This window comes from Glandiceps talaboti, chromosome 20 (assembly GCF_964340395.1).
Source record: "Glandiceps talaboti chromosome 20, keGlaTala1.1, whole genome shotgun sequence".
In the NCBI taxonomy this organism is placed as follows: Eukaryota; Metazoa; Hemichordata; class Enteropneusta; family Spengelidae; genus Glandiceps; species Glandiceps talaboti.
The window spans coordinates 17,178,926-17,196,598 of record NC_135568.1 but is presented as its reverse complement, the minus strand read 5'-3'; the positions used below and the strand labels follow the sequence as shown (position 1 = coordinate 17,196,598).

General features: G+C 35.9%; 1 protein-coding gene across 1 annotated transcript in view; it reads right to left on the bottom strand.

The window, feature by feature from the left end:
* The window catches only part of LOC144450510 (uncharacterized), an 83,027-nt gene that overhangs the window by 35,119 nt on the left and 30,235 nt on the right, over positions 1-17,673 (bottom strand). The window contains exons 5-7 of the mRNA XM_078141150.1: positions 10,460-10,516; positions 8,654-8,771; positions 7,185-7,348 (exon numbers count right to left, since the gene is read on the bottom strand). Of these exons, the coding sequence (XP_077997276.1) occupies positions 7,185-7,348; positions 8,654-8,771; positions 10,460-10,516 (339 nt within the window). The remainder of the gene's footprint in view (positions 1-7,184; positions 7,349-8,653; positions 8,772-10,459; positions 10,517-17,673) is intronic.

Here is a 17,673-nt window from a genome sequence, read left to right as displayed (position 1 = left end):
AATAGAACAAACAAAGCCCTTAAAATCTACAAGCTTTAACAAGTTAGTAGGACATTTAGTTTTACTATTGGGACATTACCATTCCTTGAATTCAGACATTTTATTTAAGTTTACAGTAGCTGTGTGACACAAAGGAAGTCATTAACTTTGAAAGCTGCTAAGTTCAAATGAAGATGAACTTGTATCTGTTAATGAAAGTTTAAAAAGAACGACAAAATCACCAAACATCATTCTAAACATCCTTTGATGGCTACATGCAAAGATGGGTAGACAGACACGATGATTTCTATCAATTACAGTACTTAAAATCTTGAGTTTTGTCATTTGCTGTTTTGTACAAACTTGCTCAAGTCTTTGGGATTCTGCTAATGTTGTTTCCAATGAACCAATATAGAATAGTTTGTCTTTTATGAGATAACCATGAGACTTCTAACTGAAGTTATTGCAAAAAAAAATCTCTTGAGACATCCAGAAATAAATTATAACAAGTCATTGAGAATGACATAGTCCCCGCTATGATTGGGTTTTAAGGAACTGGCAGTTTATGTTGTCATTTTCTTGATATCACTACTCTGATCACGCAACAACACTTGTGAACCTAAATCAAACAGACTTAGATATGTTGTGTCTGCTCGTTGGACATGGAACATGCCTACTCATGTTGTGTCTCCTCGTTGGACATGGGACATGCCTACTCTTCAAGATGACGTGATGGAATAAACCATTCAACAATAAAGGATTGGGGGGGGGGGGGACCTGTTCAAGCATGTCTGAGTTATGGCTTTGGACACGGAAAATTCACAAACAAAATGGCTGCCAGGCAGCCATATTGGATCGTATCACGATGAAAATAAATATGCACATGTATGTCATAGAACACTGTCCTATACCAACTTTGAATGAGATCTGTTCAAGCATATCTGAGTTATGACTTTGGACATGGAAAATTCGCAAACAAAATGGCTGCTAGGCGGCCATATTGGATCGTATCACGGCAACAATCGATATGCATATGTATGACATAGAACACGGTCCTAATACCAACTTTGAATGAGATCTGTTCAAGCATGTCTGAGTTATGGCTTTAGAAACGGAAAATTTGCAAACAAAATGGCTGCTAGGTGGCCATATTGGATCGTATCATGAAACAAATTGACGTGCATATGTATGCCATTGTATGTTGCCCCTGTACCAAGTTTTAAAAAAATCGGTCCAGGCATCTCCACGAAACGGCTCTGGACGGACGGACGGACAGACGGAACCCAATCCATAAGTCCCCGTCCCGGACTTCGTCCGGCGGGGACTAACAAAGTTATTGAGCTTGTGTGCTTATAAAGTCTATTACGTGTTTACTGGGGCAATTACATAAAGTTTAAATGTGGACCTGGTATATATATTTAGAAGCACCTGGACACTACTTATACACTGTTCACATCATTCCAACAGTTGCGAGTTTACTCATTTGCAAAAGCAACTTCTGGTTTATGATTTCTCACTGAGCTAGATGAAGTGAAGAGACGATTTGATACCATGTTTAGCACCTAGACTAAAAGTTCCTTTAATGCCGGCCACCTACAACAACTTTTTCTTTTTAGGGTTGTCCTGCACATGTTGAAACTAGGGTTTTAACAATTTAATGACAAGCACACAATAACTGCAGTGTGGCAAGGCAATAATAAATGTATACTGAATACGACCTGAAATCCCAAAGGATTCTTGTAGCCAGGTTATCTACTAAAATTATCATTAGACGGAGCAGAAACTGTAAATTTTACCGGATTACTCCTACTCTGTTACAGCCCTACTAAAATAAGGGAAATAGTGTGTCAAGTAATGGCTATACATGTACATAGATGGAAATATAAATGGACTACTTTTATGTATACAAATCATGTACTAATGTACCTCAGAAATGTGTCTCAAAATTTTTGCTGTAACTTTGTTTCTCCAACCTTTTCCCAAAACATCCCTTACAGCGTGTTATATGCTGTATTTTGTTAATGACAATTAAAACAAAATACAAAACTAATGCAACAAAATACAGAGCACACTATGTGAGGGATATTTGTGTCATATCTTTGTTTGTGTTTATTTCAAGATGAAACCTTGTGATCCGTCTAACTAATCTTTATACATAGTTTAGTAGTATTTGCAAGCTAAAGATGAAATCTCCTGGAAAATCAAGAAATAAAATCAGGGATCACTTGATACAGTGTTCAATAATATCACATATAAGCTGTTTCAGAATCCCAAATGAATTACCTTATTAAGTATATGGATCATTCTTGAAAAAAAGATGGGGGAAAGATTTTGAAGGAAGTGATGTAACTTTTCATGAAGGGGTCAGCTGATTAATAACATCATAAGGGTATTACAGTACCACAAGGAAGACTTACAAAATAAACAGGTTATTTTTTGTGTGTACACAAAGAAAGTACAAAAAATGTCAATATGACTGCCAACTTAATAACTATATATATTTACAGGCCAAGTTTATCTACATTTAACATTCTTGTTTTAAAAACAGTTGTCTGGCAGAGGTATAGATAAAAAGTTTGTTCAGAAAAACAGAATGACCTAATGTATAACTGTGTGTTTCGGCTGGATGCCAACATGGTCTCTACACCTAAACCATGTTGTAGTCACTAATTTAACATCAAATGTTGGAGTTGTTTGTTTACCATCCAAGTGAAGTGAGTGAGTGAGTGTGTGTCATATTATCTGTGCAGTGAATAGCCAGTTCTGGTCTTATTAACAATTGTTTACAATTAAAGATCAGGGAGTGAAAGATTACACTGTGATCAATAGAGAAACTTGCTGGTAGTAGCTAGTTTTAGCACAGTTTGAGACAGAGATACAGTTGGTTGAAGATCCTTGTATCATACATATGTACATTCCTTAATAATTTCTACCTTACTTGAAACAACCAATGGAAATTAATCCTCACAATTGATTTCTCTAAATTCTAACTTTAAAGGTCAAGATTTCAAACCCTGGTTCTAAGTGGCGCCATATGGAATAAATACTAAATCAAGTATAACCATTCTTTGCTCTGGACCAATTTTTTTCTAAAGCTCTGTCAGAGAACTGCTTTTCATGACTACATTTAAATCCCTTTTTGAACTGCACAAGTGTTTAATTTTCTAATTTCCATGAAGTCAGTATACGCAGGGAGAACACTCAACATACAGCTATTTGCACCCACCATCACTGTTTCCAATTTCATGTTCCAAGATAAAATCTGTGTTTTAATTTTATTGCATTCACATTAAATAGAATCGTATTAATTCAATTTCTAGCTAGTGATCTCCAACGTTACCTCTTGAATTTCAATTACGTTGTACATACTAGGTAGAAGCCCATAAAATAAGAAGTGTGCTAAGTACGTAGTTTGATGGAGTCTATATAACTTTATAAGAATTGATGTAGCCAACCGATTACACGTTGACACGGCATGACCTTTGAGTCAATTATTAGAATTGCATGTGTTTGGTTCGTAATCTAAAGTACACATCAGATATATGTATGTCATGTCATTCACCCGGGGGCAGTACCAATGGCCAGCTCTGATAGAGGTGTGTGGCCAGTGCTGGAAACACAAAGGATCCATTTTAGACCCACTTTGACCAAACACGAATAGCCCATGTTAGAAATTATAGGTTTTTAAAAGATGAAATTTGAGACCAAATGGCAATTAATGGCAGTTATGATTTGGTAAAGGACCTAGCAAAATAAAAAATAAAGCAATGTGGGCCCCCGTTTTAGACTCTTCAGCTTGAAAAAAACAGACCCCATTTTAGACCAAAGGACTACAAAACTCAAACTAAGGGGAGTAGTACTCCTGGGGTCATTCAGTATGAGCTAGTTTTCCCTTACAACTAGCCTGTCTATGGCATGCACTGGATCAGTAACTTCACTAGCTCTTGTCTACTATCCAGCTTGTGTTTCTTCCACTGTTAAGTCCAATCTGATTAAAATCCGATGTAGAAGTCGGCTAATCATTCATTGCTATTTTACCTTCGTTATTTTTCCTGAATTGACCTTCATGGTACATGTTTACATTTTTATCCTGATCGCCTCCTCTACATCTGAACTGGCGCCCATGCCCACGCCGTTCTGCTCAGTGAGCCACACAGCCAATCAAAAGCGACCTTACATTAGGATCGAATGAAACTACAAACGCACACGGATGCTACAAAATCACGTTCTCCGTGTGCACAAGCACAGGCAGCTGACAACATTGTAAATGTTTCAACTGTAAAAAAATTCACTGATAATATTTAGTATATTTAAAGATATGGTACCTCTATACATTTCGTCTGAATACCTTCGAACATAGCGTATCATGTAGACGCATACATACATGTTATAAGGATGAACGCATACTCTGTAATACATGTGTTATAGATGCTCGTGAAACAGAACGTCAGGATAAAAAAACGTAAACATGTACCACAAAGGTCAATTCAGGCAAAATAACAAAGGTAAAATAGCAATGAACGATTAGCCGACATCTACATCGGATTTTAATCAGATTGTATGAAGTCCTGACTATGAATTGATAATATTCGCCAAGTATGCTGATCAGTTCCAGTGGGGAGTAGCATACATCACAGTTTGATTATTAAAATGAAGTCATTATGTAAATGAACACTGTGATGAACATAACATCAAGTGTAATAATTAACATGTAATTTACATATATGTAAATCTAAACAAATGGGGATGCTGTAACAACTTTTGGGGACATGGTATTACTAAGTGAATCAGTTTGAATGGGAAATAGCACAGGCAAGATACTAGTAGTTGACAAGACCCTGCGAAGTTACTGATCCAGCACCATAGAAAAAAAATGTCAATGGCATTGTAGCACAACTGTATCATGCTAGTAGTTTCTTTGTTCCTTTTTTAAATGCAATTCACATGCAATCCACCCCTGATGTTACCTTATTTCATCGTTGCTAAGGCCATAGTCTTATTGCTAAGCATAGATGTGTCCTGTTGTTCTCTTTGCCATCTACACCATCATATATTTGTTGATTACTTTTTTCTTGCTCTTTTATGTTGCAGAACTACTACCAAGAATTTTACAGTATTAGAGAAATTGGTTCATTCATATTAAGCTATATAGACTACTTGCATATTCTCACATACTACAAAACTTACACACATTACAAGAAACATATTCATTATGTCAAAATTTGGAATTTGCCTTGTAATTATCTAACCTATCAAATCTTCACCTCTGGAACCTCAGTCACAGTAAAGTATTGAAACTTATAGACGTCACTTAGTGACCCTAACTGTGGTTCACTCATATTCCCCTATTTATACTACCTGCATCTCACTCATCAGAAACCTCTGGAACCATGAATTTAATGAAAGTAGAAATTTACAGACGTTAGTTTAGTGACCCCAAATTTGGCTCACTCGTATTCCCTTACAAGTTACATGTAGACTACCTGTACATTCATTCAGTCACGGACCTCAAACTTCTACTCATAATTACAGAAACTGATTCATACCAATATCCAACATTTACTGATGGACATTTACGTCTAAACATTCGATTATAATGGGACTAGAAAAATGTTACTCTGACTATTACTACTATACTACATTTACTATGGTGGAAATAAAGGTAATAATACAAGACTTTGAGAGACAGTTCTTATCATTATGGTTTTATTCAGACTACGATATTTTTGTACATAAAGCCTGTCTCATGAAAGGTTACTTGTGATCATTGGAAAGGTCGTTATTACCATTGTTAACGTCCATCAGACAGATGAAAACTGACAACCCAACAATGGGCTTCAGTCGTTATCAAAGAATCTGTGCAGTATATGTATATGTGAAAAATCACGTCCAGATCAAATAGTGTAAACTGAAATACTGAATTTTAACATGCCCGCTTATTTTGGTATTGAAACTGAAAGAGATCTGCTTAGTTTCAATAACATTACGGAGGCAAATATGTTCATTCTCTGACTCATCAATTGAAATTGTCACTTTTTAATATGCTTTTGAAAGATTTTGTTTGACTAGCTGGCATTTCCATTCAGCATGCCAGGTTCTGAATAGGATTTGGAAACTTAGACACTACACTTAGTTTAGTGCATACAGACCAAGACAAAAATAGAAACCAATTCAAATATTAGGTGAAAATAAAGATTTTCAGATCAGGGATGCAGCTATTTACATGTAGAATAAAATAGCTGGCAAAATGTGAACAGTGGGCGATAATATCTACACAAACGAATGAAAATATATTACGTTAAAACAAAGAATTTTTCAAACAAATTCCTGAAAAGTAGCCAAAAAAACATTGTGTAGTAGCCAGTTATGAACAAGCCCCATGAATCTATCCATTAATGAAAATGCTATGGTTGAAACAAATATCTTTTTTGACAAAACAAATTCTTGACAAAGTAGCTGGCCCACATTTGACTCACCTAATCACATAAACTGGCAGTGGAATATTATTTTAAATTATTATGAAAAAATTAACAAAGCCAAACAACTGAGTGAACGGATATCGATGAGAGTGCACCACTTGCCATATTGGGGCAAAGTGTGCAGGGGTGTGATACAGAAAATTATTGCCCAGGTTCGATGTACATGCTCGCCACTGAATTGCATTGGAACCGATACTACATGTAGGTGTACGATAATACCTACTGGGCAGCTTAGAAAGGTTTTAACTACAGACTACATTTCATAAATATTTGGTAAGAAACCCTGGTGGAATACATAATAATACAAAATGTAGTTACAGAACTCAGGTAGATTTTATCTACAGACTATATTCACAAATATTTGGTAAGGAGCCCTGGTAGAATACACAGTTACGGAACTCAGGTAGATTTTATCTACAGACTATATTCACAAATATTTGGTACGGAACCTTCAAGATGGAACTCAGGTAGATTTTATCTACAGACTACATTCACAAATATTTGGTACAGAACCTTCAAGATGGAACTCAGGTAGATTTTATCTACGGACTATATTCACAAATATTTGGTACGGAACCTTCAAGATGGAACTCAGGTAGATTTATCTACAGACTATATTCACAAATATTTGGTACGGAACCTTCAAGATGGAACTCAGGTAGATTTATCTACTTATAGGGTATTAAAGTTCAAGTACATCTTAAAATAGAGACTAATACTACTTACAACTGTATCCTCTTGACAGATATAATCATCTTCAGACATCTGAAGTCTCCGTCCCAGTACACTGTTATCTATAGCGATATCTGATGGCGGCTTTACTCCTGCTTTATCACAGCAAGCAACAGGATCTCTCATCCATGACTCCAGTAAATTTTCTCTAGACCACTCTGAATTGATAAAAAAACATAGACTTTAGTATTTCTCATCCATGACTACAGTAATTTTCTCTAGACCACTCTGTGGATAAGAAAAACACAGACTAAGTATTTCTCATCCATGACTACAGTAAATTTTCTCTAGACCACTCTGAATTGATAAAAAACACACAGACTAAGCGCACTCACTAGCTTCAAAAGGAAATTCATTTACCAGATATTTACATTAATTTAAGAATTTTCAGCAATCTATAGACGGTTATTTCATAGATTGAATTTTCTGAGAGTTTCTTTGAGTCTGTGGCTTTAACTTTTTGTCAGGAGTGGTTTGGACATTCTAAGATTTCTATACAGGATTACTTCTATTTACAATACAATGTAGTAATAATAATATTTGCAATGACTGTGCTTTGTTCCCAATTTCTGCTCAAATCACAGTACAATTATCAAGCCTGGCATGGACCCAAAATAGGACAATAGCCTATTATACTCAACAACTACTACGGTAGTAGATTGTGTACATTTTGTACAAAATTTCTGCAGCTGCTATCACAAGCATGGGATTAAATTATTCACATTGCAAGTTGTTTCTTACCAGGTTCCCATTTATATGGCTGGGTTGACCTGTACACCAAGCCTTTCCCATGGACTTGTTGTCATTTAAGGCCTACTGTGCATATCAATAGGGGTTGGATTAAAATGATGCTCATTATGCTAGATGACTTTGACTGGTATTGTAACACACTCACAAAGCTCATAGAGTACTTAATATGAAACTGTCATTTTAGATGGTGCTCATTATGCTATATGACTGACTGTGTAACACACTCACAGAGCTCATAGAGTACCTATGAAACTGTTATTTTAGATGGTGCTCATTATGCTAGATGACTGACTGTGTAACACACTCACAGAGCTCATAGAGTACCTATGAAACTGTCATTTTAGATGGTGCTCATTATGCTAGATGACTCTGACTGTGTAACACGGTCATAGAACTCATAGAGTACCTATGAAACTGTTATTTTACAGAGTATTACATAGTTTTTATCTCCTAACGCCAGACTATATACAATAAACATACAGGAAAAAAGCTGTCATTCTACTTTTCAAAATAATTGTGTTTTTGGGACTGTATTCGTGAACATTTGGCTTGACGAATGATGGGAAGTGTTGAGACTCTCAGACCCGGGATTGAAAATCAGCCAAACGATAGTGGACATGGCTCAAACAAACAACACCCATCGGTACTCTTATTGTCACATTATTTATGACCCCACACATGAACTCTAGCCATATACATGACTTACAACTTACCATGATTTCTGAGTAAGGCCTCTGCAGTAAATAAAGGCACTCGTAACATGTCGGATGTTTCCACCAACAATTGGTCTTTGGCTTCTTGTAGATCCTGTGGTCGCAGACCAGTGTAAGGCTGTTGATGAGATAAATATCACAGAATTGTTAGAAGTAAATACATGGCAGTATCATGATATTGGAGGGGTACGGTGTCTAACGTTATGGTTCTTGTAATGTTACAATCATAGTTTCATTTTGAAAATATCCTAACATTATTTCAATTCTTACAAGCATTGAATCATGTCTTGAAAAGCTTAATATATATTTAGATATGAAATCAAAATTATGAAAAATTGGTTTAATTAAAGATGTTCACACAAAAAATGTGCAATATTGAACTTGCATCTTTTTTGATGATCAAGTTCTAACAATGTACAACTCCACCCCAATCAAATATCTACCATATATTGATTCACAAGCATATTATTAAGGTACATGAACAACTTTGCGGAATGGCAATCTAGGAGGCAATCTTTGATATTGTGGACAGTGAAATGAGAAAGTAGACACTACTTGTAAATAATTCCTCCAGTTGACCCATCGTATTCAGTGCAACTGTTGGTGACAGCTGAATATCGAAATATGACAACTCATAAAGTATGTCAGCAAGACTTCTTTCCACAGAAAAAACTTTTGTAATATTCAACTAAAATAAATTCAGTGCTGAAAACCACATGACTACACTATTCAAAGAGCTGCACCATCATGACCTGTTTTCTGAGCATTATTAGTTATCAATCTTTTGCTAAAAAGAACACCCTGAATGAAGTCAAGCCAGACTTGCCTAGTCAAGTCAATTAATCACCTCCTAGTACCCATTAGTTTATAGAAAATGAAGAAGTGATTGCTATACCGGTACTATGTAATAATATCCTGTCAAGTCTGACTGAAGACAGATGAATCTTATTTCTTGAAAGGATATTTGATCCTCTTTTTTTTATATAACATTTAAAGCCTGACTGGGTATAATCCGATTAGAAGCACAGGAAATGACTGACAGAGACATAAAGTGACAAAATACACAGATCTGAGATATACCTCTAGGAGAAGAAGAGAAGTTGGACATCCCAAGTGAACATCGCAATTAAAAAGTGTAAATCCTTCTGATTCTGAAGAGAGACTTATATGTCAACCCCATATATGTACAAATACAATGTAAAGTACCTCAAACACACAGACCTGAGATATAATACCTTGATAAGTAGGAGACAAGACGTTGGACATTGAACACAAGTGAAAAACACCAATTGCATGTAACAATATACATTCATGTAAATTGTTAATATCTATATGCAAGAAAACATTCAACTAAATGAAAAATACCAGTAAAATATCAATTTGTTGATTGAAAAATGTCACAAACATGTAATAGACCTTTAGGCTATAGCCATGGCGTCTGTTGTTTTAAATCTGCAATTATTTCGGTAGTTTTTATGCTACAAAACACTAACAACATGAACAATTTCAAAGTTTTTAAAAACAATTTTAAATATAAATTTACAATCTTTACGCATTCAAAAATATTTTGTTCAAAAACAAGGAGTCGCATATTTTGTAGGGCATGAAAAATAGGGTGAAAACAAGACGTCCATGACAATGCTACTTGTACGGCAGTTTGAATTTCCTGCATTTGCATAGATTACCCACAATGCCATTGACAACTCAGTTGTGCATGTAAAGAATGTATGATACTGAAACCTAAACTGCTGACATGGCTCCTTTCTCTTACGAGATTGTTTGACAAATACAAAATATCTTATTTACCTCTTCTGGTTCAATAAATGAAATTTCTTGTTCTAAAACAGATTCAGCTGCTTCAGTCTGCAAAGAAAAAAGAATAAGAGTAACTCCTTAGACCTCTTGGAAGCTAAATAATACATGTTTCAGTGATAGACTTAGATTGTATCATGTGGTACGGAATAGTGACTTGTGACCTCAATTTGCATAGAACAGGGCACTAGTCGTACGCTATTTTCCCTAGGGCACTATTCATGTAGCACAGGCATCCTACTGGCTATTTGTGCTATGGAAAGAATATGTGCCTGAGAATGTGATGTGTTATAAAACACTTATTAGTTGGCCTTATTTGGGCACTAGTAGACATCATATTACCCATTGATAGTACTGTGATGTAGCAAATGATTTGCCTTGGCTTTCAGCTTACCCTCCGGGTGATACATATCTACTAGTGCCCTCATAGCCAGGCAAAAAAGTGTACAACTGTTCTCTTTATTATTGAGGGATGGCATATATACATATATAGTAGAGTAGAGTAGATTATGATTTAATGATACCAAAATCATATAACATTCCTTAGAGGAGTTGATTTGATGAGAGTGATCACATTAATCATACAACTGTGTTTTTACCCCATGGTGACTCTGAACATAAAGAACAAAATTACAAAATTGGGCAGTTTAGTGTTATATACTTCTTTACTAATGATGCCACATTGTGCAATTAGTACAAGTGTACAAGTTATTTGTTGAAATAACATGATTGTTGAAATAATTTATTTATATCAATAATAATAATAATAATAATATTTATTTCTTTAAAAACGCTTTACATGTAAAACAAAACATCTCAAAGCGCTTCACACAACTTTGTAAAAAGAATTAAAAAACCACCAATAAAATACTTTCATTCAATAAAAAGGTGTGTCTTAAGATTTGATTTAAAAACATCAATATTTACGCTAAGACGGATTGAAACTGGTAGCCGATTCCAGAGACGCGGAGCACACACCGAAAAAGCCCTGTCTCCATAAAAAACCGTGTTGGCAATTGGCTGGCGAAGTGTATGAGCACCTTCGGTAGAGGAACGAAGGGTACGACCAGAAGAACGGATTTCTAACAGTTCTCTGAGATAAACAGGGGACATGTTACTTAAAACCTTGTATGTTAAACATAGAATTTTGAACTTTATCCGTTTTTGTATGGGCAGCCAATGTAAATTGTGAAGTACTGGTGTAATATGGTCTGTTCTGGGTGTTTTCATGACTAGGCGTGCAGCAGCATTCTGAATTGACTGGAGCTTATGGATTTGATAATCTGGCAAGCCATAAAGTAGAGAATTACAGTAGTCAAGACGAGATGTAACGAACGCATGCACTAATTTTTCTGTGGACTGTTGATCTAAAAGATTACGGATTTTTCCTATTTTCCAAAGAGCAAAGGACGCTGACTTACATATACTAGTAATGTGAGATGTCATTGTCATTGATGCATCAAGTGTGACACCAAGGTCTCGAACAATCGAAGAAGAATGAACTATGGCACTCCCAACTTGTATGTCGCACTCCCGTGGCCCGTCCCCATTTCCAAACTTCGAGGAGAATTTTATTACCTCTGTCTTGCCATCATTAAGTGCAAGCATGTTGTTAGCCATCCACTGACGAATTTCGTAAATACATCCCTCAATTTGTTCACTTGGGACGCAACCACCGGGGCACACGACATACAGTTGGGAGTCATCAGCGTAGAACATACTTTCTAAACGGTGTTTACTGATGATGTCCTCCAGGGGCGCTGTATAAAGACTAAATAATACAGGTCCAAGGACAGAACCCTGGGGGACCCCACAATCAAGTGACTGTGCTTCCGACACCACCGAACCAATACGTACTTTCATTGTTCTGTTCTGTAAATATGAGGTTATCCAGTCTAATACTGTACTTTGAATGCCAAACCTATGGCGGAGTCTGTGTATCAGAATGTTATGGTCGATGGTGTCGAAAGCAGCTGATAGGTCAAGTAGAATCAAAATAACGTCCTCCCGCCGATCGAGGGCTCGCAGCACATCATTTTGGACACGAATGAGTGCAGTTTCGGTGCTGTGGCCCTCTCGGTAGGCAGACTGACTTTTTGCATACAAATTATTGCTGCACAGATACGAATTAATTTGAATTAAAACTGATTTTTCAATCAACTTTGAGATGAAAGGTAAATTGGAAACTGGTCTATAGTTTTTATAGACATTTTTGTCAAGTCCAGGCTTTTTTAGCAAAGGGCGTACAATTGCAGATTTACATGATTGTGGAAATTCACCTGACATTAATGAAGTATTGATGATATGTGTAATTGCTGGGGATATTTGTTGTAACAATTGCTTTACAAGTACTGTTGGTATCGGATCTTGACTTGCGGATTTAGCAGGTAACGACCGTATGAGCTTCTCAACAAATTCGATAGATACTGTCTCAAAAGAGAACAAACCGAAACTAACGTTTAAAGAAGAGCCAACTGGTGGAACAAATGACATCGCCTCGCGAATCTTTTCGATCTTAGAAATGAAGAACTTGGCGAAGATGTCTGGTAATTCATTTGAGTCCACGTCTGGTCTAGTTGAAGCAAGTTCACTCTTATTGCCCGCGATGTCGTCAATTATACGAAACAGGGATTTAGTGTCAGCATCAGTAATACGATTGCGATGATAGGATGAATGTGCATCACACAACTTTGCCGTGTACAGATTTCGTGCAGATTTAAATATTTGCTCATGGACAACAAGACCAGTTTTTTTCCATTGCCTTTCCAATTGACGCAGATTTCGGCGGGCCGACAAAAATTCTTCCGTGAACCACGGAGCACGGACTTTATCCAAAACGTATTTTTGGATGACAGGTGCAACATCGTCGATCACTGAGGTCATCGCGTTATTGTACCTGTCAACGAGCTCAGTAGCACACAGATCGATTTCTGATAAACCAGGTAATGGCGATGCCGCAAGCTTTTGTTGAAGAACACTCATGTCAATGTTGGCAAGTTTTCTAGTAGATCGAAGAAGCATTTGTTGACGTGGACGCTTGAATACAGTTGAAAAATGAAGAGCAGCATGATCAGACGGCAAGAGCCAATCACACTTGATCTCATTGACACAAGAGTCAGCTGCTCGAGTGATAACCAGATCCAAGGTGTGGCCTTTACAATGTGTTGGACCAATCACATGTTGAATGAGTCCCATTGAATTCAGTAGATCACAGAATTTTTCGCTGTCTTTATCAGTAGGATTGTCAACATGAATGTTAAAGTCACCAGCGATAATAAGCTTCCCCTGTGAGCAAATTACATTCTCCAAGAGGGAGAAGAATTCGCGTAGAAAGTCATTAATAGTCCCCTTTGGTGGCCGATAGATGACGAGAAGACGAACAACAGATGATTGAATGTTAATGTGTCCATCAATGACTTCGAACGATTTAAACGACAGTGTCTTATTCGGTTTGAATTTTAGATTTGATTTGGTGATAACAGCAGTGCCTCCTCCCTTTTGTTTTGCGCGTGGAACTTGGTATATGTTGTAACCGCTTAAGGATGATGATAACCGCGCTGTAATGTTGTCGCTAGATTCTTTAAACCACGTTTCAGTTACCATAAATACATCAGTTTTATTCTGAATGATAGAATCGGAGATAGACTGTAACTTCCCATTCATGGATCTAGCATTCCATAAGGTGAACTGAACATTACGAGCTTTCAATAATGCAGATTCTCTGCGGAAAGTTACTAGATTCGACAAATTCGTTGAACGGACATAAGGATGACACTGACGCTGGAAAACGTTTATCACTGTGGGTATAAATCTTGTACCATTCGAAAAATCGACTGACTGTTCGAACTCTTTTGTCAATTGTAAGTTGTTTGATCGAGGTTGTATCATACAGTCTTTGCTGATTTTCAGAGCATCCGATCTCATCCCTCTGTGGGTAGGTTGTTTGGCTCGTATTCCACATGACTTAATTGTATTCCAAACTGCTACTGGTAATCTCTCTCTGGTCGATGGCTTGTTAAACAGGTGCAACAATTTTCTACTGTATTGCATAGTTGATATTAACATATGAATGCAGAAGACCATGAACAATAGCCTGTCAGCAATGGGGGTTGAAATTGGGCTCAAGACTACAAATCTCTTGCAGAAAAAATTATGGCGAAAACAGAACGGATAAGCTACAAACCAAATGTTGCAATCGATAAGCAGTGTCCGTGAATGTTCATGTAGGCTGCAGACCACTCCGAATTCAATAAAAAGCAATCACGAATGAGAAAATAGAGGTCATTCAGGAGCTCCGTTTTGAGGCTACCGTCAAGGCGCACACACAAAAGATAAAAAAATAACTGTAAAAGCTAAATTCTCACTAACTGTAATATAATTTTACCACCTAAGTGTGTCATAAAAATAATTCTCAATCAATATTTTTTGGGTCAACACCATGACTTCTGTTCTACATGGCATGAGCTAGATACCGCTGCCCTTCTCATTCTACTTTGACTCACTAAGTGTGAAATAAAATACAATATTGCAGGTACTGAGAATTATGGGTAATGAACAACAAGATTGCTGTACAGTATCTTATCACTGTGAGATGCATTATACATTGCATATAGTTTACTCCAAGTCATTCTCACAAACCAGAGCTGTTATTTCTGCCGCTACACTTCGAAATAACCTGTTCTTAGGGCAAGTTTCGATGGTGCCATAAAAGAGGCCGTGGTTTGCAACGATGTCTACAAGTACATGTACACAATGTAGCTGTATTATATAAAGCTATATATCAGGATTTCAATCTCATGTATTTTTCTCTCAGACTTTTTGTTTCAATATTAACTTTGGAATGTCGATACAAATGTACAAGCAAATATTTTGCTCATCTAAAAGACCTAAAAAAATAATTAAATCATGACTTTCAATTCTGCACAACTTAGTTTCTGTGTCTGTCTGTCTGTCTGTCTGTCTGTCTGTCTGTCTGTCTGTCTGTCTGTCTGTCTCCGTGTCTGTGGGGTGAAGTAATGCACAGTCATGTACATGAGCAATACTCAAAACCCTGAATAATAATAATAAAAAATGTTCTTATATTACTATTCAGTCATTTTTTGCTTCGGCAAAAATATGAAAAATATTTGTTGCCAATAACATGTACAACATTCAAACATACATTAAATTTGCATTTACAATGAACAACGGCACCCTCATTTGCATATCATTTGCATGCTTTTTTCAGTAATCACTGGTGCACATTAATAACTAGAAAACAACCAATACGTTGTATGGGATATATATTTTTACATATTTTGTAAGGTAAAAACTGGCATATAGTAAACCACAACTTGACTACTATGTCAAATCACTTCCTACCAGTATGCTCTACAGGCATCATCAACAACGACAAATCCCACAAATGTATAGAACTGTTTTATGAACATACTCCACTAAATAAATATTTTTCTAATCCATTCAGCCGAATTTGAAAATACCCTTTGACAAAAATCCCCACTTACACATAATATATGCACATAATACATACACAGATGACAGATTATACTCGTGCCATGTAAAGTCACTACTAGATGTATAAGACAAATTTTACCTGCTTAACTAAACATTGCATATTTCATTGTTATGTCAAATGCAATCCATTTCTATTGATGGTAATCTTTTATTTGAAAACAGTGCATCATCTTTTTATCTTTACAGGTCAGAGTTTATGTATTTCAAGTGTAAACACCAGACATAAAATCACACAATTTCACTACTTAAGGCAGACTTTACCTGCTAAACTAAACATTGAATACTTTGTCAAATAAAATGCACTTAAAAGATGAAAAACTTTTATTTGAGGATGACGCATCAAAGTTTAAAATGTATTTCACATGTAAACACAAGATATGAAATAACAAACTTTTAATACATGTACTTAAGCACACAGCAGATTTTATCAGCTTAACTAAGCATTAAATATTTATAATTGCTTTGTCAAATACAATCTATTTCTACTGATGGAAAAATCTTTAGTTGAAAATGTTGCATCATCTTTTTATCTTCACAGGCCAAAGTTTAATGTATTTCACGTACAATGTAGACATGAGATACAAAATCACAAAATTATATCTACTTATTAATCAATATTGAATATTTCATTACTTTGACAAATAAAATCCATTTCTACTGATGAAAAAGTTTTATTTGAAAATGCTGCATCATCTTGTTATCTTTATAGGCCAAAGTTTATTTATTTATACGATGTATTACTATTTCATGTGTGAACCTTTATAGAGTCTTGTCTCGTCTTCCAACAAGTAATCATTTTAGCTCCCAGACGTCATCAAAAAAATCAAATCAGAAAGTATAGAAAGGGTACCTTTAGGGCAACCATAACCTTGCTAAGATAAGCATATACAGGCAGACAAACAGTCATTTCTACTTCAATGTGTATGATGTTCCTGTGTTAAGTCTGCAGGGCATCAGCATTACAGTTGTTGATGTAGTGAACTGATTACAGACATACAATTCCGAATAGAATTGCAACTTTGATGGGAGATGAAAACTAGAAGTCTCAGACAACCGAGAATAGTCGACACCTTACACTATTCTTTTTGTTATATTATATTATATTATATTATATTATATTATATTATATTATATTATACAGTCATGTAATTTGAAATAAAGGAGTCCGAAACACAAATGTTACTCTTGGAAGTTAGAGCAAAATTACTTGTACATGTAGGTTTTGAGGGATACTGTGTTTATTTATGTATGTCATTGCCCTGTGGTCAACTCTGTACAGTATATGCCATCATCATATTACACTGTGCCACTATGGCTGCTTGTTCATGAACTATCTGATCAAAATCTGATGTGGTGAAAGTGGCTAGATGTCTTTATTTTAATACCTCTATTTCCACCCTTTTGTGTTGTTTGTTTTGTTCTGGGTGAAGCAGCGATCACTTGGAACAAAACAAAGGACACAAACGATGGAAATAGTGGTAAATAAACTTAAAGGTATCTAACCACTTTCACCTCATCAGATTGTAATCAGATTGGTTCATAAGGTTCAAATAGTAATTAGCCAGTGATAACATAAGCAGATAGAAATCAAATCAGAAGGCACAAGCACCCATACTGGGGCCAGTGTTTCCCTTTGTGTCAAATCTTGCATATTTTACGCATTTTCAAATAAATTTTATCTATAAAATATGTAT